Source organism: Somniosus microcephalus, chromosome 20, assembly GCF_052327205.1.
Source record: "Somniosus microcephalus isolate GS21.2 chromosome 20, FLI_Smic_1.0, whole genome shotgun sequence".
Lineage (NCBI taxonomy): Eukaryota > Metazoa > Chordata > Chondrichthyes > Squaliformes > Somniosidae > Somniosus > Somniosus microcephalus.
This window is the reverse complement of record NC_141006.1, coordinates 70,764,708-70,788,909: the sequence shown is the minus strand read 5'-3', so window position 1 is coordinate 70,788,909 and position 24,202 is coordinate 70,764,708. Positions and strand designations below refer to the sequence as shown.

The following is a 24,202-nucleotide window of genomic DNA, read 5'->3' as shown; positions in this document are numbered from 1 at the left end:
AGCTACCTCCGCACAGAACAAAGCTTGAATCCGGGGTTTCCTGGACTGTGTGGCTCCGCTACTTGTCAGATAAACTTGTTGAGTCATCGGGGAGATCTTGCCAGCTGAAGAATTAACGTGTGGTTCCCCCATCCCGTGACCTCCGCCACCTCGAAGGACAAGGGCAGCAGGCGCATGGGAACACCACCGCCTGCAAGTTCCCCTCCAAGTCACACACACCATCCTGACTTGGAAATATATCGGCCGTTCCTTCATCGTCAGTAGGTCAAAATCCTGGAACTCCCTCCCTAACAGCACTGTGGGCGCACCTTCACCACACGAACTGCAGCGGTTCAAGAAGCAGCTCACCACCACCTTCTCGAGGGCAATTAGGGATGGGCAATAAATGCTGGCCTTGCCAGTGATGCCCACATCCCAGGAATGAATTTGTTTTTAAAAACCTGGCAATCAAACTTCTGTATAATGAAGATTACAGAACTTTTCATATTAAGATTAGTTTCTTGTATTTGTAAAGTATGACTATCAGTGTAAAAAATTTCGGGTTTGCTAATTTTGGTAAATGTCACTAGCATTTAATTCAATTGTTCTTGTATGTTTTTACCATTTGTAGTGCTGCACACTTTTTTGCAGGCTCTGTTGGTTTCACATTCACCAAATTTATCATTTCCATTCTTAGGGAAGCAGCTTGCTTTATTTAAAACAAGCTCTGCAGTCAGAACTGGCGGGTTTGACTTCAGCGGCAACATCATCATGTTCACGACTGACAAGCAGATGGGCTACAATTGTTACGTCAGCTTCTTTGACATCCGAGATTCTGCTCAAATAAGTAAGGATAATGCATTTTAATGGGAATTACACAAACCTTCCCTTAACAGATTGATGTTCTTCCCTTAAGGAGTATTTAAAAGAAGGCTGACTGTCTTTCGAATACATTACAAGCTGTTTAATTTACAGCGAGATCCTGCCTGAGATGTGGTATGAGAGCAGGTCACGTACAGCAGTTTAATTTTTTTAACCTCATGGAACTCTCCTACAGAGCCTTTGTTTTCATAGGGTGGGTGTGTATAGATAATACAGGAAACTTTGTGTTATCCGGAGGCTAACTGTCCGGAATGCTCGAGCCACTGGCAAAAATCAGGAGCCGTTTTCGTTAGGTTTTTTTTCTTCTCGTTGCTTTTTTCCTCAACAGTCAAGCTCTGCAAGGTCTGCTGAAGCTGTTGCTAAGCTACAGAGACGCTAGGACTGTTTAGAAGCTGTTGCAAGGTTTGTTGACGGATACGGAGCTCAAAAGCTTCCGTATCTTTCAACATTAGAGCTGGAGTGTCCGGCAGTTTTGAGGGAACGGCAACAGCTCGGTCCCGTCGGTGCCGGATAGCACAGAGTTTCCTGTACTGACATTTTCAACGCCCACATTTACAAAATGGATAGATTCTGCAGTACAACAGGAACTTGGACATATGTAAATAAAATGATTGATGTTGACTCCTCCGTCCGCTTTTTCCTTCAATTTATAATCTTTTATCCTACAACTTTAAAACTTTAATCCGCAATTAATTTGGAGCAGTGCTTTTTAATGCTTTGCCAGTTAAAATGGGCTATCAATTGCAAATAACAACAGAGAATGCTGGAAAAACTCAGCAGGTCAGGCAACATCCGTGGAGAGAAATTTGAGTTGACGTTTCGGGTTGAAACCCTTCAAAACTGGAAAGAAAATAAAAAGATCGAAGGCAAAGCTGCAATCGAACAAAAGAAGAAAAGGAGACAATAAAAGATATTAGAAGCCAGATGAGCTGGTAATGGGCCCGTGGAGACAAAAGGCAGCTGTTTAGCTGTTCAATTTAAAGATGGGGACAGTCCTGTTATTGAGCTAACTTTATGGTGGACTCCGGAAAAGTCAAGTTTTAAACTTAAAGCACAATGGACCTGAAATTGGGCTTAAATTTCTCAGTAAACTACATTTGTTGGTGCTATTTACACAGTGAAGACAGGTGTAGTGTCTGATGTGGCGCAGTTGATAGTACTCTCGCCTCGGAGTCAGAAGGTTGCGGGTTCAAGTCCTCACTCCAGAGACTTGAACATATAAATCTAGGCTGACACTCCAATGCAGTACTGAGGGAGTGCTGCACTGTCGGAGGTGCTGTCTTTCGGATGAGACACTAAACCAAGGCCCTGTTTGCTATCTCGAGTGGACGTAAAAATCCCATGGCACTATTCCAAAAAAGAGCAGGGGAGTTATCCCTGATGTCCTGGCCAATATTTATCCCTAAATCAACATAACAAAAACAGATTATCTGGTCATTATCACATTACTGTTTATGGGAGCTTGCTGTGCGCAAATTGGCTGCCTACATTACAACAGTGACTACACTTCAAAAGTACTTCATTGGCTGTAAAGAGCTTTGAGGTCGTGAAAGACACTATATATAAATGAAAGTCCTTTTACAATGTATTAAATTGTTTCAGAATTTTATTTTGAATTTCCCTGTTAATTTTTAGATAATAATGAACCATACATGAAGGTTCCAGCCAATGATTCAAAAATAACCAGTGCTGTTTGGGGACCTCTTGGAGAATTTGTCATTGCAGGACATGAGAATGGTGAATTGGTCCAGTATAGTGCTAAGGTAAGAAACAACTGCAGAATGCTTGCCTAGCATCTAGTGGCAGCATCTCTATATATATATATATATATCTATATATCAAGAGCTCTTCTGTCTGTCCCGATGTCTGTCTGTCCCGATGTCTGTCCGTTCTCTATACGTTTGAAAGTTACAGAGCGTACCGACGCGCGCGTTGCCTCAAAAGAAAGCTTGCGATTCCGGACCGGTCATAGGCGTATTTACAAAAATCCCGCCCGCGGTATCCCAAAAACGTTCAGCGTTCCGCTCATTAGCATCTCATTAGCGACCGTGTGACGTCGAGGTCGACCAATCGGACGGCGGGTTCCTTCCTACAGTTGAGTCGAGTGACTCGACGATTGACCAATCCTACGCTTCGGTGACCTGACCGGTCGACCAATCGGTGCGTGAGTGGGCGGGCCTTATCCTTCTGAACCGAGGTGAGTGGCCGCCATCTTGATTTTTCACAATTTTTCCCCCCACACTTTCTGTGTGTTAGGGAACTAAGGTAAATCTTTTAATGATGTGTTAGGGAATTAAATAACAATTTAATAGGGGGGGGGAGAGAGCCTCAGGAAATCGCGGGGGGGGGTGGAGAGAGCCTCAGGAAATCGCGGGGGGGGGGTGGAGAGAGCCTCAGGAAATTGCCGGGGGGGCGGGGGGGGGAGAGCCTCGGGAAATCGCGGGGGGGGGCCTCGGGAAATCGCGGGGGGGGAGAGCCTCGGGAAATCGCGGGGGGGGGAGAGCCTCGGGAAATCGGGGGGGGGAGAGCCTCGGGAAATCGCGGGGGGGAGAGCCTCGGGAAATCGCGGGGGGGGGGGAGAGCCTCGGGAAATCGCGGGGGGGGGGGAGAGCCTCGGGAAATCGCGGGGGGGGGGGGGAGAGCCTCGGGAGAAATCGCGGGGGGGGGGGAGAGCCTCGGGAAATCGGGGGGGGGGGGGGAGAGCCTCGGGAAATCGCCGGGGGGGGCGGAGAGCCTCGGGAAGTCGCCGGGGGGGCGGAGAGCCTCGGGAAGTCGCGGGGGGGGCGGAGAGCCTCGGGAAATCGCGGGGGGGGGTCGGGAGCGGGGGGGGGAGAGCCTCGGGAAATCGCGGGGTGGGGGGAGAGCCTCGGGAAATCGGGGGGGGGGGGAGGGCCTCGGGAAATCGCGGGGGGGGGGGAGAGCCTCGGGAAATCGCGCGGGGGGGGGGGGGGGGAGAGCCTCGGGAAATCGCGGGGGGGGTGGGCTCGCCTCGGAAATCGTGGGGGCTCGCGCCGCCCGCACTGACCGCGGCGTGCGCCACCCGCACTGACCGCGCATGCGCCGCCCCGCCCCACAGCGGCCCGTCCATCAGCCGCGCGATACGCGGCGGACCTCAGCTCCGGACCTCAGGCGCTAGGCAGGGGGAGGGGGCCGGAGAGAGGGACAGAGGGGGGGTGGGGGAGGGGAGGGGGTGGGCAGGGGGAGGGGGGAGGGGGAGGGGGTGGGGGAGGGAGACGGGGAGGGAGAGAGGGGAGGGGAGGGAGGATAAGACAGGGAGAGGACATGACAGGGAGAGGGGGTACACACAGGAGCAGGGGAGACCAAGCGCCCCAAAATTGCCCTCGCAATGCGGGGCTCCCCAGCTAGTCTATCTATATATATATATATATTATATTTATTTATATTTATATATATATATATATCACAGAATCACAGAACAGAAACGCCACAGTGCAGATAGAGGCCATTTCGGCCCATCGAGCCTGCACCGACACCATATCCACCCGATCCCCGTAACCCCTACGCCAACACATATCCCACCCTATCCCCGTAACCCCACGTATTTAATCCCCTAACACTAAGGGTCAATTTATCATAGCCAATCAACCTAACCCGCACATCTTTGGACTGTGGGAGGAAACCGGAGCACCCGGAGGAAACCCACGCAAACACGGGGAGAATGTGCAAACTCCACACAGACAGTCACCCGAGGCCGGATTCGAACCCGGGTTTCTGGCGCTGTGAGGCAAACAGTGCTAACCACTCTGTCTATCTGTCTGTCATCGCGTGGTGCGTTGCGGGTATGCACTCGAAAGTTACAGGGCGTACCTACGCGCGCGTTACCTCCAAAGAAAGCTTACGCTTCCGAGACGGTTTTAAGCGTATTTACGTTTCGGCCGGGCTAAAATTGCGCCCGCGTATCCAAAAACCTTCAACATTCCGCTCATTAGCATCTCATTATCCACTCATTAGCGACAGAGTGACCTCGAGCTCGACCAATCATACGCCGGTGGTTGCTGGCGTGTGCCGCCGGGCCAATCGGTGCGCGTGTGGCCGGGCTTTATCGTTCTGAACCGAGGTGAGTCGCCGCCATCTTGATTCCAAACTTTTCCTTTCTTTTTCCCGCTTTCTGCGTCTTAAAAAAAAACGTTCGCTTTTAAAACACATTGTTTTTAAAAAAAAATGATTTAGAAAGTAATTAACTTATCTAATCTCATTAATTTTCCTACCTTTCCCCGTTTTTCCAGGTAGGCCTAGAAGCCTCGGCGTCTCCTCCGCACCCACGCCCGAGCTAGGCACCTCCCGGCCCCACTCGAAGGCTGGAGGGCCGAGCCTCAAGCCCAGCGCCGCTAGGGTGCGCGCGCAGCAGGAGCTGAGACGTCCTCTCTCTGCCGGGCTTGCTGAGCGTCCAGCGTTACCCTGGCAACGGGCGCAATCGGCGGTCTTCACCTCGGGGGGAGGGGGGGTGGCCGCGACCCTCGGGGGGGGGGGGGGGGGGCCGCGACCCTCGGGGGTGGGGGGGGGCCCGCGCGCGCAGCAGGAGCAGCTGAGACGCGGCGTCGCTCTGGCTTGGTCAGCGTCACGGTTGCCCTGGCAACCGGGGCCCGCTGGCCGAGAGACGCCGCGTCTCAGCTCCTGCGCGCGCAATCGCCGGTCTTCACCTCCGGGGGGGGGGGCGCGTGACCCTCGGGGGCCGCGACCCTCGGGGGGGGGGCGCGCCGCCCCCGCCCTCCCTCCCCCCCGCCCTCCATCCCTTCCCCCCCGCCCTCCCTCCCCCCCTGCCCTCCCTTCCCCCCCCGCCCTCCCTTCCCCCCCCGCCCTCCCTTTCCCCCCCCTCCCTCCCTTCCCCCCCTCCCTCCCCTTCCCCCCCTCCCTCCCTTCCCCTCCTCCCCCCCCCGCCCTCCCTCCCCCCCCCTGCCCTCCCTCCCCCTCCCCCCCTGCCCTCCCTTCTCCTCCCTCCCTTCCCCTCCCCTGCCCTCCCTTCCCCCCTCCCTCCCTTCCTTCCACCCTCCCCCTCCTCCCCTCCCTCCCTCCCGCCCCTCCCTTCCCTCCCTCCTCTCCCTCCCCCCTCCCCTCCCCTCCCTCTCTTCCCCCCACCCCTCCCTCCCTCTCTTCCCCCCAGTCACGCGCTCTCTTCCCCCCAGTCGCTCTCTCTCTCTCTCTCTCTCTTCCAACAACAACATGCCCTCGAAAAAGCCTCGGCACCGCCGGGCACTTCAGCTAGTATATATATATAAAAGAGCTCTTCTGTCTGTCCCCATGTCTGTCTGTCTGTCCGTTCTCTATACGTTTGAAAGTTACAGAGCGTACCGACGCGCGCGTCGCCTCAAAAGAAAGCTTGCGATTCGGACGGTCATAGGCGTATTTACGTTTCGGCCGGACAAAAACCGCACCCGCGGGTATCCGAAAAACGTTCAGCCCTTCCGCTCATTAGCATCTCATTAGCGACCGTTGTGTGACGTCGAGGTCGACCAATCGGACGGCGGGTTCCTTCCTACAGTTGAGTGTCGAGTGACTCGACGATTGACCAATCCTACGCTTCGGTGACCTGACCGGTTGACCAATCGGTGGTTCGTGTGTGGGCGGGCCTTATCCTTCTGAACTGAGGTGAGTGGCCGCCATCTTGATTTTTCACGATTTTTTCCCCCCACTTACAGTGTGTTAGGGAAGTAAGGTAAATATTTGAATTATGTGTTAGGGAATTAATTAACAATTTATTTGAGTTTTTATATTGTGTTTAGCAACCCCCCCCCCCCCCCCCCCTCCTCCTCACCCTCGCGCAGGGGGAACTCGGGGCCCTGAAGCTCAAAAAATTTCTCTCTCTCTCTCTTTCTTCCCTCTCTCCTCTTCCCTCTCTCTCCTTCTCCTCTTCCCTCTCTGTCTCCCTCTATTTCCCCCTCTCAGGTTTCACGGTGTCGCGGGCGGGCGCCGCCCCGAAGTTTCCCGCTCGCTAACGGCCGCCAAGCCGCCCTTGCCTGCTCCCCCGCGGGCCCGCCTCGCGCCCGCCCGCACTGAACCGCGCAATGCGCCGCCCGCCCCGGCAGCGGCCGTCCATCAACCACGCCATACGCGGGGGACCTCAGCTCCGGTCCGTCCCGGCCTCAGAACCGGACCTCAGGCGCTAGGCAGGGGCAGGGGCCGGAGAGAGGGACAGAGGGGAGTGGGGGAGGGGGTGGGGGAGGGTAGGTGTGGGGGGAGGGGAGGGGGTGGGGGGATGGGTAGGTGTGGGGAGGGGAGGGGGTGGGGGAGGTAGGTGTGGGGGGAGGGAGGGAGACAGGGGAGGGAGGGAGAGAAGGAGGGGAGGGAGACACGGGAGGGAGGGATAGGACAGGAGAGGACATGACAGGGAGAGGGGGGACACAGGGTGAGGGGGGGCAGGGAGAGACCAAGCGCCCCAAAAATTGCCCTCGCAACGCGGGGCTCCCCAGCTAGTTGTAATATAAATGAAGTGGTGTGCATTCTTCCTGAGGCAGGGATCACTGCCTCACAGTGCAGTTTTGTTCTCTGCCTCCAGAGGCAAAGCAACAATGATGATAAAAGTAAATAGCTATTACTAGATTGATTCCTGGGATGAGAGGGCTGTCCTATGAGGAGAGATTGAGTAGATTGGACTTCTACTCTCTGAAGTTTAGAAGAATGAGTGGTGAGGGGGATTGACAGGGTAGATGCTGAGAGGTTGTTTCCCCTGGCTGGAGTGTCTAGAACTAGGGGGCATAGTCTCAGGATAAGGGGTCGGCCATTTGAGACTGAGATGAGGAGGAATTTCTTCACTCAGAGGGTTGTGAATCTTTGGAATTCTCTACCCCAGAGGGCTGTGGATGCTGAGTCATTGAGCATATTCAAGGCTGAGATAGATAGATTTTTGGACTTTAGGGGAATCAAGGGACATGGGAATCGGGCGGGGAAGTGGAGTTGAGGTTGAAGATCAGCCATGATTTTATCGAATGGCGGAGCAGGCTCGAGGGGCCGTATGGCCTACTCCTGCTTCTAATTCTTATGTTCTTACCAATGCCACTAGTTTTAGCATTGCTGGCCTATGCTTCTGAAATCAGACGGTGTGTAGCCTGAATGATGAGCCATGAATACAGTTTTGTAGCAACTGTGTAGTTAAAAAGTGCATCAAGAGCCCAAATACTCCTGTACATCTCTACTGCTACCTCTCTTGATGGCCAAATGCTTGGTGAAAGAGGTAGGTTTTAAGGAGCGTCTTAAAGGAGGAGAGAGGCGGAGAGGTTTAGGGAGGGAATTCCAGCGCTTAGGGCCTTGGCAGCTGAAGGCACGGCCGCCAATGGTTGAGCGATTAAAATCAGGGATGCTCAGGCCAGAATTAGAGGAGACTGGGGGGCAGGGGGTTGTTGGGCTGGAGGAGATTACAGAGATAGGGAGGGGCAAGGCCGTGGTGGGATTTGATAACTTGCTTCAGTTTATTCTCAACAGTTGTGATGCAGAAACAGAAGTTCGGTTAGGTTGCTGGTCATTCCTGTTAACCCACCAGTCATCCAGGATGAAACGCCACCAAGATAATTTTAATAATGTAAAAGCATAGTGAATTCATGGTAAATTTAATACATAGCCATGTCTGATCTCTGTGGAATCTTTTCAAAAATTAGGTCGCATGCTAGAAACGAAAGATAATCCTGCCTGCTGCATTGATCTGCAATGTCACTGGTAACCTGAGAACTTGCACCTTCTGCAGTCATTGTTTGATTCTTAAGTGCTTTTAAATTGTGATTGCCCCAATGTGACAATCGAGCTCCTCTGTCCTCTTTCTAAACCTTTCTTTTGCTATCCATTATCACCTTGTACGTTAGTTTAATACTCTTGGCAAGGAATATGGCTGCTTCTATTGCTTTTGAAGAGTTTAAAGGTGTTCCTCAATAAGACATTTTGATTTAGGGGTACGGTAGCATAGAGAGGCCTGGACTAATGATCCAGAGACGTGAGTTCAAATCCCAGCATGTCAGTGGGGGAATTTAAATTCAGTTAATTCGATAAATCTGGAACAAAAAGCTAGTATCCATAATGGTGACCATGAAACTACCAGATTGTCGTAAAAACCCATCTGGTTCACTAATGTCCTTTAGGGAAGGAAATCTACTGTCCTTACCCGATCTGGCCTATATGTGACTCCAGACTCACAGCAATGTGGTTGACTCTTAACTGCCCTCTGAAATGACCCAGCAAGGCACTCAGTTGTAAGCAGTTCAAGCAGGCGGCTCACCACCACCTTCTCGAGGGCAATTAGGGATGGGCAATAAATGCTGGCCTTGCCAGCGACGCCCACGTCCCAGGAACGAATAAAAAAAAAAATTATATCCATCCATTTGAAAAATCACTAATCTCGAGAATGGTGACTTTCTAATGACCCTTCCTATGCAGTGATGTCCTTTGTTAGCTCATTTTCACTTGGATCGCATTTTAGGACCTACAGTTCCATTTCAGTACAACAGCATTACATAGAATATACAGCACGGAAACAGGCCATTCGGCCCAACCAGCCCATGCCCGCGTTTATGCTCCACTCGAGCCTCCCGTCTTTCCTCATCTAAATCCATCAGTGTAACCCTCTATTCCCTTCTCCCTCATAGGCTTGTCTAGCCTCCCCTTAAATGTATCTACAGGAAACTTTCGTTTAACCGGAGGTTAAAAGTCCGGAAAGCTCTATCTACCGGCAAAATTCAGGAGCCGTTTCCTGTAAGTTTTTTTATTTCTCGTTGCTTTTTTTTTTTTCCCCAGTCAGGCTCTGCAAGGTCTGTAGCTAAGCAACAGCTTCAGCTAGAGACGCTTGCAGCTGCAGCCGACTGTCTTGAAGCTGTTGCTAAGCAACAGGGTTTGTTGATTCACACGGAGCTGAAAAGCTCTATGTTTTAACATTAGCGCTGGTTTATACGGCAGTTTTGATGGGACGGCACCAACTCGGTCCCGTCAGTACCGGATACCAGAAAGTTTCCTGTATACTATTCGCTTCAACCACTCCCTGTGGCAGCGAGTTCCACATTCTCACCACTCTCTGGGTAAAGAAGTTTCTTCTGAATCCCACATTGGATTTCTTGGTGACTATCTTATATTGATGGCCTCTAGTTTTGCTCTTCCCCACAAGTGGAAACATTCTCTCTCTATCCACTCTATCAAAACCTTTCATAATTTGAAAGACCTCTATTAGGTCACCCCCTCAGCCTTCTCAGCACTACCAGTTCTAGATAATGTTTGATAATTCTTTTGCACTAATATTTGGAGGGAAACATATTTACACAAAAATGGTGTTCCTGGTTTGTATGTCTCTGTTCTACATTAGTCAGTGAATTTGAGCCATTGAGAGAGCTCTGCTTTGGCATTTTGGAGTCTGACTGCTATTAAATATATAGTTTCAAAATAAGAATTAAGCGATGGTGATTTTTGTGTTTTTTTGTAATTATTGACATTTCACTTATTTTGGTTTATTGATTTTTTTTTTACATCTTTGACAGTCTGGGGAAATAATGACAAAAATAAAAGAACACACCAAACAAATTAATGACATCCAGACATCCTTAGACCTGACGATGTTTATCACTGCTTCAAAGGATAATACTGCCAAGGTAAGCAATGTTTTCTTATTTAACACTTATTGATTCAAATGTTACAGCTTGTTGTTCTAGTGCAAACTTAGCTATGGGTTCAACAGCCTCGGAGAGCAAGCACACTGCTCTGAACATAGAAACATAGAAGACAGGAGCAGGAGTAGGCCATTCAGCCCCGCGAGCCCGCTCCGCCATTCAATGCGATCATGGCTGATCATCCAAATTCAGTACCCTGTCCCTGCTTTCTCCCTATATCCCTTGATCCCCTTAGCCTTAAGAAATATATCTAACTCCTTGAATATATTTAATGAATTGGCCTCAACTGTCTTCTGTGGTAGAGAATTCCACAGGTTCACCACTCTCTGGGTGAAGAAATTCCTCCTCATCTCTGTCCTAAATGGCTTGCCCCTTATTCTTAGACTGTGACCCCTGGTTCTGGACTCCCCCGCCATCAGGAACAGCCTTCCTGCATCTAGTCTGTCTAGTCCTGTTAGAATTTTATAAGTTTCAATGAGATCCCCTTTCATTCTTCTAAACTCTAGCGAATATAAGCCTAATCGACCCAATCTCTCCTCATACATCATTCCTGCATCCCAGGTATCAGCCTGGTGAATCTTCGCTGCACTCCCTCCATGGCAAGAACATCCTTCCTCAGATAAGGTGACCAAAACTGCATACAATACTCAAGGTGTGGTCTCACCAAGGCCCTGTACAACTGCAGCAAGACATCCTTGCTCCTGTACTTGAATCCTCTCACTATGAAGGCCAGCATACCATTTGCCTTCTTAACCGCCTGCTGCACCTGCATGCTTACCTTCAGCGACTGGTGCACAAGGACACCCAGGTCTCGTTGCACTTCCACTTTTCCCAATCTATTGCCGTTCAGATAATAATCTGCCTTCCTGTTTTTGCCACCAAAGTGGATAACCTCGCATTTATCCACATTATACTGCATCTGCCCAATCACCCAACCTGCCCAAATCATACTGGAGTTTCTCTGCATCCTCCTCACAGCACACACGCCCACCCAGCTTTGTGTCGTCTGCAAACTTGGAGATATTACATCTAAACTGAGCTTGTAGAGAGGTTGATACGTTATGCACAAAGTCTGTTTTGTGATATTAAAATTGTGGGGTTTTGTTTGAAAATAAGATTTGATCGGCCTGGTTTTCCCAGTTTTGCCAAGGCCCCTTGGTGTCTTACTCAGTCGAATGCTGCCCCGGGCAGCTACCCTCCGAGCTCCAGCATTCAGCTCTTGCTTCCGTGTCTGAATCAGGGCTGTGACGAGCTCAGGGGCCACGTGGTTCTGGCAGAACCCGAACTGAGCATTGCCGATCAGTTTATTGGCGTGCTGGTGTCACTGGCACTATTGATTACTTCTTCTTCTATCACTTTGCTGATGGTTGGGAGGAGGCTGGTAATTGGCCGGCTTAGATTTGTCCTGCTTTTTGTGGCGAGAACATACCTGGCCAAACTTTCAGGTCGAAGCCAGTGTCGCAGCTGCACTGGAATGGGGATGGGGGAAGCTCGCTCTGGTGCATAGGGCTTCAGCACCACAGCTGCGATGTTACAAGGACCCGTGGCCTTTGCTGTATCCAGTATACTCAGCTGCTTTCTAATATCCTGTGGATGAACCAAATTGGCTGAACCTTGGCATCAGTGTCCGCTGTGGCTCAGTGGGATGCACCATCGCCCGTTAGTCAGAAGTTTGTGGGTTCAAGTCCCACTCCAGGGGCTCCCACATACTGGGGGAGTGCTGGACTGTCGGAGGAGTCATCTTTTGGACGAGACGTTAAACCGAGACTGCGCTCTCAAAAGATGCTATGGCACTATTTCAAAGAAGAGCAGGGGAGTTTTCCCCGGTGTCCTGGCCAATATTTATCCCTCAATCACTAAAACAGATTATCTGGTCATTATCACATGGCTGTTTGTGGGAGCTTGCTGTGCGCAAATTGGCTGCTGCGTTTCCTACATTTTAACAGTGCACTTCAAAAAGTACTTCATTGGCTTTAAAGGCGCTATATAAATGCAAGTGTTCCTTTCTTTATCAGTGACAGTGGCTACCTTGGGAGGAGGTAGACTAGGATTGTCATTGCTTGACAATGCAGTGTTAGGCTTATACTCGCTGGAGTTTAGCAGAATGAGAGGGGATCTCATTGAAACTTACAAAATTCCAACAGGACTAGACAGACTAGATACAGGAAGGATGTTCCCGATGGCCGGGGAGTCCAGAACCAGGGGTCACAGTCTAAGGATAAGGGGTAAGCCATTTAGGACTGAGATGAGGAGGAATTACTTCACCCAGAGAGTGGTGAACCTGTGAAATTCTCTACCAAAGAAGGCAGTGGAGGCCAGTTCATTAAATATACAGGAAACTTTGGTTTATCCGGAAGTTGTATGTCCGGAAACCTCGATCTAACGGCAGAAATCAGCAGCCGTTTTGGTTAGGTTTTTTTTTCTTCTAGCATTTTTTTTTTTTAACAGCCAGGCTCTGGAAAGCGTCTCTGTAGCTTAGCAACAGCTTCAGAGACGCTTCCAAAGTACGGGCCGAGTGTTTACAAGCTGTTGCTAAGCAACAGTGTTTGTTGTTAGATACGGAGATGAAAACCTCCGTATCTGACAACATTAGCGCTGGTCTATCCGGAAGTTTTGATAGAACGGCAGCAGCTCGGTCCCGTCGGTGCCGGATATCGCGAAGTTTCCTGTATTCAAGAAGGAGTTAGATATATTTCTTAAGGCTAAAGGGATCAAGGGATATGAGGAGAGAAAGCAGGGACAGGGTACTGAGTTTGGATGATCAGCCATGATCTCATTGAATGGCGGAGCAGGCTCGAGGGGCCGAATGGCCTACTCCTGCTCCTATCTTCTGTTAACAGGGCAACTTGCATTGTGTTGCCAGGTGGAGTCAACTATTAATCAGAGCTGTTGTGCTGCCAAGAGGATCTTAAATAGGCCCTCTGACAATGTTGCTGCTGTTTGCTACAAGTATTACTGCAAAGCAGAGTGGCTTAATAATTCTTTGGGCCTCAGTGCCAAGAATATTCAGGGCCTCTCTCTGCATTGCCCGCACAATAATCCCCCTTAACCCCTCCCCAAATCTTTTAAAAACAAAACCGTGCAGTCAAATGCATGAAGAAATAGGCCTGTTGAATGTTTACACACTGCAATAATAATAAGAAATAATCCTGGAACATTTTCTAGGCTGTTTAAGCACCTCACTTCAGAGTTTCCGGACTGCAGCGGTTCAAGGCAGTGGCTCACCACCACCTTCTCGAGGGCAATTAGGGATGGGCAATAAACGCTGGCCTTGCCGGCGACGCCCAGATCCCATAAAACGAATTTTAAAAAATCACAATTTACAATGCTTAAATGGAACTGCTCCAGTGGTTGTATGCTGGTTTTCTGCATGATGAGGATTTGGCCGGGGGCCCATAGGGCCGTGCACGATTGCGGTGGTTAAAATGTTTTTGTGTATCTGTTCTCTATAAAGTTTTTAATTATACACTGTAAGGGGGGGGTTGTTATTCAAGAACTCTGAAGATGTGAAGATTATAGAATCAAGTACTCCAAAAGTACCTAAATTAACAACAAATATATCGATTTGTGTCATCCATGGCAACTCACCTTGAACTTTGTAAACTTGTGTTTGATTTATAGTAAGACTAGTTACTTTTTCAATGTTCTTGAAGAGTTTATAATCTTTCTCTATTCCAGCTCTTTGATTCTGCTAGTTTGGAACACTTGAAGTCATTCAGAACTGAACGGCCTGTGAATTCAGCTGCCATTTCACCTATTGTGGAACATGTAAGTTACTTAATTTGCATACAAGAATTGTGCGCCTGTGTACTTAATAAACAAATTACAGTTAAAAACTCCCTCATGTACCGTGCATTTTATTGCAAGAAATATTTTCTTCCTAAACAGCGACACTCGGCTGAGTGAGAATTGCCGATTTGATGTCGCTCCCATTTCCCCTTTCAGCCTTTAGGGCTGTGTATAACGAGTAATGTATCTTCTGGACAGTGACTCCTGGAACATTTTCTCGGCCGTTTAAGCACCTCACTTCAGAGTTTCCAGAATGCACTTGAATAAAAGGAACGTTGGGAGAAGTGAAGGGGCCAAGATAGAGTGGATAGGAAGGACATATTTCCCTTAGCAGAGGGGTCAATAACCAGGGGACACAGATTTAAAGTAATTGGTAGAAGGATTAGAGGGGAGTTGAGGAGAACTTTTTTTCACCCAGAGGGTGGTGGGGGTCTGGAACTCACTGCCTGAAAGGGTGGGAGAGGCAGAAACCCTCATCGCATTTTAAAAGTCCTTGGGTATGTACTTGAAGTGCCGTAACCTGCAGGGCTACGGACCAAGAGCTGGAAAGTGGGATTAGGCTGGAGAGCTCGTTCAGCCGGCACAGACATGATGGGCCGAATGGCCTCCTTCTGTGCCATAAATCTCTCTGATTCTATGGATAACTCACTAATGGGTCAATAACTTCTGACTATTCACTAATCTAAGTGCAGTCTAATCAATAGAAAGTGCTTGTAAGTTTCTGACTCCAGATCAGAAGAACCCAGTATTAACTAACTGGCTTTTATATTTTAAAAAAAAGTTTTCTACCTGTCGCAAAGCATGATGGATGAAATGTGTGCTGGATGCAGTGTTTTTATATAAAAACAAATTGCTTCTACAGCTCATGCAAATTTACCATCAACAGTTTACATAAGTAGTTACATAGCGGATCCTGTTGTGGATCACAAGTTCATTTGATCAATTTAATTTTGATATGATTAAATTGTACTTCCAAGTATTGACCATATTCTAAAGTGTCATTTAATCTGGTTAGTTTTCTCATTGGAAATGTGGATGTTCTTACAAAATGGCAACCTTTTGGTGTTGCTATGTCACAAGTTTCATGCTGCTTTTTCGTTGTTTTTCCTAATGGATAATTGGGGGTTTGTAATGAATTTAGATTGTGTAGCTTGGGTATTCCAATTCATGGCATCACTTAGTACCACAATGTTGTTCAGTGGAAACGGCAAATGCAATTTGTGGTTTAAAAAAAAAAATTAGAAATACAATACTTGTTTCCAAATGTAGCTTCTCATTACCTTTAACTTTCACTTTTCTAGCTCATCATGGTTCCTGCTTTAATTAGTGCTCACAAACACTTTTTTTTTGGCCCGCGCTGTCCCTTTAAGGGGCGGCGTAGCCCATTCATAATTCCGCGCATGCACGGATTTTGTATTTAAAGGCCGGCTCACCGGCTGCGTGGGACCTGTAGAGCACTGCGCAGCTTAGAGAACTTTGCTCACAAATAAAAGCCCAGTAGGAGTACTGTGACAAACAATTATAATACTTGAGGAACAGTGTTTTAGTTAAGCTAGAGCAGAGCAGCAGTGGTCAAACATGCACCTTATACTTTCAAAACAAGTGATTTTTTTTGCAGTACATAATGAAGTTTAGGAGTAAAGGATCTGCACTTTGAGGTGTGATTCATTTAGAAACTAACACTTTTTAAAAAAAAAAAAAAAAAAAGTATTCATACTTGAAAGTACAGGAAACTTTGGTTTATCCGGAGGTTAACTTGCAATCTGATTTGGTGGTTGATAAATTAATAGTACATAAAATGGGTGTAAATAAACTTAATTTTGTGACATCCATTCAATGCCATAGTGTTCACTTGGGAGTAACGTACTGTCTTTGGTGTAGGTTGTCTCAGATAGGATTAGTATGCCACTTGAACCTCTTGCACTTCATTTACTGCATTGCAGTGCAGACTACCACCTTTCACTTTTACCTTCCAGCTCTCTTTTTCCACAGAAGTTGCCACCTTTCCCCAATAATGGTGTAGATAGAGGATAGCTGATACTACTATCATTGCCTCTACGGATGCAATAACCCCCTCATACATCACGCTTTGTAGACATTCAGCTTAATGGAAAAAGTCATTTTCCATTAAGCTGTTTCTGCCTCACTAGCTTAGAGATGAAGGTTATTCATGTGTTGGTACTAATGTTATCCGCCCTCCTCCTTTCTGTGACGGCTGAGATTGGGGCAACGCCTTCCATTATTATTCCCCAACGGGATGGTGCCTCCTTCCATAGCCTGATAGGTTACCATAGGTTTATAACTTGACCGTAATCTACAGATTTCCTTTAGTTTGCTCTTGTCAAATTATATTTTTGGAGGGAGGAGGGTGATAATACAAACCCTAACTGGTTAGTCAGTGAGGTTGGAGCACTGTATAGAAACCTTTGATCTGCTTTATTCATACTGTGGAATTGTACTCGTGATTTCTCAAAATGGAAAGAGATTTGGGGCGTAACTAAGCATTGTATTTGGATGAAAACAACTAGATTTTTAAGAAAAATAAATCTCCTAATGGACTATATACAGTCTAACCGGGCAGATTGTGTGTGGTCGGGAAAGGAAGCAGGCGTGATGAGCTGAATTCATTTTTCTCATTTCATACTTCTATGTTTTTGTATCAGAATTCTTGATGAGCAGATGCTGCCGTTGCTTTGTTTAAATGTATAAAATTATAGCCAGCGGAATGTTTGCAAATGTTTTACATTGTCTGTTTATTAAAGGGGAACATTTTAAATCTAAAATACCCAACAGCCGTTAGATTCTGGCTTGGTGAATGTTGGATCTCTGATTGGTTTCTGGGCCCGAGACGGATACCGATCCATGCTTCCACAGCGAGAGCCATATATTGAGAGATCTACTATACATGTCAACAGAGTGATTCTGTTGTAGCTGGGGAAAGCTAACTGGGAGATGTTTCCACAGGTTTCCCCATAACCGAGAAATGTTATTCCTCCGAGGTAGGAGAAATAATACTTGACCAACATTTCCTCTAAGCTGCGCGGCCCAAGACCGGCTTTGGCGATGTTAAATTTCGCACATGTGCGAAACTGTGATGCCACGCACCCAAAAAAAATGAGGGGGAACATTGTACTTGACCCCAGCATTTTTCAAGCAGTTATCCAAGAATAATCAGTGTGGTATCCTGGTCACTTTAATTAAGTAACAAATTGGTTTAAACACCATTTTATAACCCCCCCTCCCCCCAAAAGGGTTTTATAGGGTACGGTAGCATAGTGGTTATGATACTGGACTAGTAATCCAGAGGACTGGAGATATAAGTTCAAATCCCACCTCGGCAGCTGGTGAATTTAAATTCAGTTAATTAAATAAATCTGGAATAAAAAGCTAGTACAGGAAACTTTGTGCTATCCGGCACCGACAGGGCCGAGCTGTTGCCGTTTCCTCAAAACTGCTGGACACACCAGCGTTAATGTTGAAAGATACGGAAGCTTTTGAGCTCCGTATCTGTCAACAAACCCTGATGCTTAGCAACAGCTTCTAAACAGTCCAAGCGTCCCTGTAGCTTAGCAACAGCTTCAGCAGACCTTGCAGAGCTTGACTGTTGAGGAAAAAAGCAACGAGAAGAAAAAAAACTAACGAAAACGGCTCCTGATTTTTGCCGGTGGCTCGAGCATTCCGGACAGTTAGCCTCCGGATAACACAAAGTTTCCTGTATCAGTAATGGTGACCATGAAACTGCTGGATTGTCGTAAAAACCCATCTGGTTCACTAATATCCTTTAGGGAAGGAAATCTGCCGTCCTTTCCTAGTCGGAGCTATATGTGACTCCAGACCCACAGCAATGTGGTCGACTCTTAACTGCCCTCTAAAATGGCCCAGCGAGTCACTCGGTTGTAACAAACCGCTACAAAGACTGCTGAGGTTCAAGAAGGCGGCTCGTCGCCATCTTCTCGAGGGCAATTAGGGATGGGCAATAAATGCCAGCCTTGCCGGTGACGCCCACATCCTGTGAACAAATATTTAAAAAATTGTAACAAAACCTCCATCTAGACCAGGGGCTTCTATAGTACTGCCTATGGGGGACATGTAACCTATGAAGCCAAACAATTTAACTCTAATTTCACTCTTGCTCACTAGTTTGTCCAGATTGAAAAGGTTTGTTCTTGGCACTGCTATGCCCTTAGTGCATAAATCCTTAATCAGCACACCAAGATCCTTTAGTAGGCACAGCTCGAGTTGTATGCAAGTTAATGGGAGCATTGAATTTAATCTTTATATACGACCATTGTATGCACCTCAACAGCCCACAAAGGCGAAAAGCTTGAACTTTCCTGATCTAGATTAACTGCTTGTCTGCTGATCTGATCAGAGCTGCCAGGAAAAATGATGCAGTAGATTAAGAAACAGTCACGATAATGGTTTAGAACGATCACTGGTTGGGTTGAGCAGGCGACATTTTTGGTTCTTAAACACTGCTGTCGTGAAATTTTATTCAGTCAAGGTTAAAGTGTTGGTGTCATTTTTGTGACCCAACACGCTGTTCATGTGAAATTAAATCATCTTGAGCACGAGTCATTTCTGGGCTAAGTCGTGTCTAGCAGGATCTTCAGGGGCAGTGCTGTACAGTAGCACTGTTCATGAAAAATGGCACAATTTCCTGTTTAATTGACCGTATCCAATGCTGAGCTAGATAGCGATGAGACCAAAATAGATTCTTGGTGCAACACATGCAGTGAACAGCGAAGGTTGATTGCTTTTTTTTTGTTGAACTCTGATAATGTGGAGTTTGGTTTGTGTTTTACAGCTTGTATGGATGTTTTTTCATGTAGAAGGTTTTTAACCTGTCACAACATTTAATTTGAAAACGGATATCGTAAAGCAGAATCTTTACAGCTGTAACGCACACCTAAACAATGCCATTTTTTCCATTTGCGTTCTGCCCATTATCAGTATACATGTTTCAATGGCTGTGCAAGTCTGACCAGCGAATGAAATATTACTGCTGTTAATACAGTATTGGTCTAGTCTGCTGTGTGGTTAATTGTCTTAACACGAGATTTTGTTTTGATAGGTTGTCCTTGGCGGTGGTCAGGAAGCTATGGATGTAACGACTACCTCCACCAGAATTGGCAAGTTTGAAGCCCGGTGAGTAACAAACAATGGTGTGGAATTAATTCACTCTGAACTTTGTTTCGATACGTTATCTGTGCTCGTTTTGAGAGTTCAGTCCAGCATTATTACTTCTGTGTTTAAGAACTATGCAAATATGCTGAATTAGACTCCTTTTTTAAAAAGAAAAATGTGTCCATCCTGTCACTACAGTAGCGTCCAAGGTATGTATTTTATACAATTCACTCAGTAAGCTTTGTGGCCATGCTCGCCATTAATTAGGAGGAACATTGCACACCACGGGGCAGTTTTGTGCTCTCCGTAGATGTGCAACTTTGAAGTCTTGTCTTTGAAAAGTTTACTTTCAGAAGAATGTGATTAGCGGATGCCACTCCAATATTTGCATTGGCAGTGTCTACTTCAATCCGGTTGAAAGTTTGTATTTATGATTTCACAGTGGAACTTGGATTATCTGCACTTCAGTTCTTGCCACTACCTCTGCCAGAATTCTTTCAGCCTTGCGCTAGACATTGCTTCGTTGCACAGCTTCTTTTGCTATTTGTATTCCACCTCCTATTCTCGATTAATAAAACCGCAGTGTTAATTTTGTTATTTTATTGTGCTTGTCTTCCTACCCGTGGCAAGGATGTTGTTGCACCGTATGTGCAAGGCCAAGATTTGAAGACTGTTGAATATCTACCAAGCTTCATTGCCTGGTGCCTTATCTGAGATCAGTGAACTCAGCACCAACCTAGAATTCAAATTGGGATCTTCCTGGTCCTGATAGCTGAGACAGAGGCCGCAAATTTAATTCTGGAGGCGGGATGGGGGCGGGTCAGCTGATTTCCGGGTTCCAGTCCCACCCCCAGCTGCCTCCACTCTCCAGATGTGATTTTTCCCTTGATTGGTCTTGTTAAATCCGCCCTGCGGACTTGCCGGCCAATTAACAGGAAGCGGGTCTGATGACGTAATTTGATGACGCGTCATCTGCCGGTTTCCTTAAAGGGACCATGCACAATTTTATTTTGACAGTTGATCTGTTAGTATTTGACAGCATTGAGGTGCTGCAAACACTGACGATCACTGCACAAAGGTGAACACTTGCACCCAGGCTCTCCAATGACTCCCTCCATATTATTATGGAGGGAGTCACAGCACGCAGGGAGGTTCTCTTCCCTTCCAAGGGTGGAGGAGACCTCCCCAGGACACCAACTTACCATGAACCTCCACCCAACCCCCTCTATCTACTTTATCACTTCCCCATCTCATGAGCCACCCCTCACACTCACCCTCATCCTACTGCAAGCATACCAACTAACAACACACAAGGGTAGGCACTTGAGTGGTTTAGCCAATGTCCATGTGAAGTTTCTGGTAATGTGTTGTCATACAGTGTAATATCTTTTTCCAAAAGTGTCCCTTATTGGACAGATCTGAGTGAACCTTGAAAAGTGTCTTCCTGAGTTTGTGATTGTTCAGTCATAACTCCCCCCCCCACCCACCCACCCATAGTGATGAGTGTGCATGGAATGGCTTGGACATTAAAGGGATGCTTCACGGTGCTGGTGTGGGATGGTGTCAACCTGGCGCATCATGTGGCAACCAGGGTTTACAGCATCAGCTGAAGAAAATCTGGCCATGGTGATGCCATCGCTGGCCTCCTGGCCAGCAATTTTATCAGGGGCCGATGCCCTGTGTCCATTGCAGCTTCAGGAGGGGTTGGTGCTCCTGGTGCTGGTGCTGCTGCAGCTGCTCTTCCTCTGAATGAGAATCTGTAAATGGTTTCCATCTCGTTGCTGTAGATTTCAGTTGAGGCAAGATTGCAAGCGCACACTCAAAGTGGCCTGAAATTATTCCAATCAGGTAACACTGTAGATGGGTGTCAACTTGAACAGTCACAAGGTCAGTAGATTTTAAATTTTTTATCCCAAACCTCCAACAACAAAGTTGTTGCATTTGAATGTCAGCCATGTTACAGGAACGCTTTTAAAGTGCTGCACCAATGACTCCAAATCATGTCCTCGAGAAACTCGTCTCCTTGGCGTGTTTCTGACAAGACGGGAAACGGGAGCCAGAAGCACGAAAATGGGAAATCACTATAAAATAGAACTACCTGTCCCACCGGTTCCAGTCGGGTCAGTTTGGGAGTGGCTGACCCGACACACTCGCAAATCGCATGGAGGCGGGTTGGCAGTCTGAAGCCATCTTTTCTGATTTTTCGCTGCCGACCCCGCCTCCTCGGCTATTAAAATCAAGCCCAGAGACTTTACTTCGGTGCCTTCGAAACAGCTTCTTGTAATATATTGTCATTAGTAATCTCAGTTGAGGAGCTTTATTGGTAAGCACTTTAAACCAGAAGCTCGGCCTAAGCTCGAGGAACGGCATCTCGTCTTCTGATTAGGCACTTTACAGCCTTTCGGACTCCACATCGAGTTCAACAATTTCAGATCATAACCTCTGCTCCTATTTTATCGGACGACAGCTTTTGATGATTCTGCTGTTCCCATTTGCACCTCTTCTAGACCCATCTTTTCTTTATTTACTTGTCCCATTAATGTCTCCTTTTGCTTTGTACCATTTGTCATTCAATCTCCTGCCTTCCACCCGATCACTGACCTTCCCTTTTGTTCGTTCCTCCCTTCCTCCCCCCTTCCCCGCCTCTCTACCTGCTTAAAACCTGCTATTCTGCCGAAAGGTCATCGACCTGAAATGTTAACTCTGTTTCTCTCCCCACAGAAGCTGCCTGATCTGCTGAGTATTTCCAGCATTTTTTGTTTTTATTTCAGATTTCCAGCATCCGCAGTGTTTTGCCTTTGAACCAGAGAGTCTTAACTTCAGCTTTTGTTGCTGAAAGGATTCCGATTGCTGTATATTTAATTGAACTTTTCCGGTTCTTGGGCTCATGGTTGTAGAGGACTCCAACTAGGGTTCAATCTATGCAATGCTCAGTGGTCACTACAAACTATATTTCGGCATTGAGGAAACTGTGATAGTCACCTTTAATGGAGCCAATGTTGACCAGAGATGAGGTGGAATATTCAAATACATTTAGCTTTTTAAATAAAAATTTTTTTTTTTTTTTAGCATTCCTCCTTTGATGGGGAATCAAAGTTCGAATGAAAGGTCATCGACCTGAAACGTTAACTCTTTCTCTCTCCGCAGATGCTGCCTGACCTGCTGAGTGTTTCCAGCATTTTCTGTTTTTATTTCAGATTTCCAGCATCCGCAGTCTCTCGCTTTTCTGAAAGAAAAGCAACTACCAGCAAAAGCTCTGATCTACAGAAGGACATACTGTTGGACACTTGCAGAGTAATATTGACAGGGGTTGTTGGGCAATCTGTGTCCCAGATTATTCCACCATCCTGGCTTCAGAGAAAATCTCAGTTGTACAGGGCCTTGGTGAGACCACACCTTGAGTATTGTGTGCAGTTTTGGTCACCTTATCTGAGGAAGGATGTTCTTGCCATGGAGGGAGTGCAGCGAAGATTCACCAGACTGATACCTGGGATGGCAGGAATGACGTATGAGGAGAGATTGGGTCGATTGGGCTTATACTCGCTGGAGTTTAGAAGAATGAGAGGGGATCTCATTGAAACGTAAAATTCTGACAGGACTAGACAGACTAGATGCAGGAAGGGTGTTCCCGATGGCGGGGGAGTCCAGAACCATGGGGCACAGTCTAAGGATAAGGAGTAAGCCATTTAGGACAGAGATGAGGAGGAATTTCTTCACCCAGAGAGTGGTGAACCTGTGGAATTCTCTACCACAGAAGGCAGTTGAGGCCAATTCATTAAATATATTCAAGAAGGAATTGGATATATTTCTTAAGGCTAAAGGGATCAAGGGATATGGGGAGAAAGCAGGGACAGGGTACTGAATTTTGGATGATCAGCCATGCTCTCCTTGAATGGCGGAGCAGGCTCGAGTGGCCGAATGGCCTTCTGCTCCTATCTTCTATGTTTCTAAATACACTGACGGTGGGGCGAGGGGGGCGATCACCTGTGGTTTGCTGTGGAACTGTATGATCGTTTAATCAATGCCTTTTTCCTTTTTTTTTTAGATTTTTCCATTTGTCATTTGAAGAGGAGTTTGGCAGAGTGAAGGGTCACTTTGGACCAATCAACAGTGTAGCTTTCCACCCAGATGGGAAAAGGTATGTTGGTGCAATAATTTGATGGAAAAAAAACCACATGACTGTTTTTGAACCTTTCCAATAAAGCATAAAATGAGTTGCAATGAAACGAGCAGATAAAGGGTTTTAGTTCTGTTGTTTTTTAAGTCCTGATTGTCACTGTTCTTCAAATAGACTTGATTGTTCCAGACATATTTTACTTCTCTTTAGAATTGGATAGAGACCATTGGTATCCCAGGACTTGTCAATTTCCTGGTTCTGAGGATACCTAGCAAACTAAAGGCAGTTTATACCTGCCTGCAATGTTCCCTTTAATTATTCTTTGGGTGAGCGGCCCCTTTGAGGGGCTGTGCCGCCCATTCAAAGTACCACGCATGCGCGTTTTTTTTTCCTATTTAAAAGCCGGCGAGACGGCTGCACGGGAGCTGCAGAGAGCGGCCGCACAGCTTAAAGGGAACATTGCCTGCCCACCCAGTAAATTTAAAGACATTCCAGATGTATCCCCATAATCAGTGCCCTAGTTTACTTTTTAATGCAATCAAATTATCACTACATAAATTATGAAAATTGGACCAAACCGCTGGCTGCTTGGAAGACATCCACAGTGGCATTAGAGAAATTGTCCTTGTCATTTTATAGGTGTTTTGAGTAATGAATGATTCAGATGGAGGAGACCAGTGTGGTAATGGTCTCAATTTGCCTGAATAGATTG

General features: G+C 47.1%; 1 protein-coding gene across 1 annotated transcript in view; it reads left to right on the top strand.

Moving 5' to 3' along the window:
- Window positions 1-24,202, top strand: part of eif3i (eukaryotic translation initiation factor 3, subunit I) — a 35,025-nt gene that overhangs the window by 9,554 nt on the left and 1,269 nt on the right. The window contains exons 5-10 of the mRNA XM_085962957.1: window positions 677-826; window positions 2,497-2,624; window positions 10,329-10,439; window positions 14,136-14,225; window positions 19,321-19,394; window positions 23,419-23,511. Of these exons, the coding sequence (XP_085819083.1) occupies window positions 677-826; window positions 2,497-2,624; window positions 10,329-10,439; window positions 14,136-14,225; window positions 19,321-19,394; window positions 23,419-23,511 (646 nt within the window). The remainder of the gene's footprint in view (window positions 1-676; window positions 827-2,496; window positions 2,625-10,328; window positions 10,440-14,135; window positions 14,226-19,320; window positions 19,395-23,418; window positions 23,512-24,202) is intronic.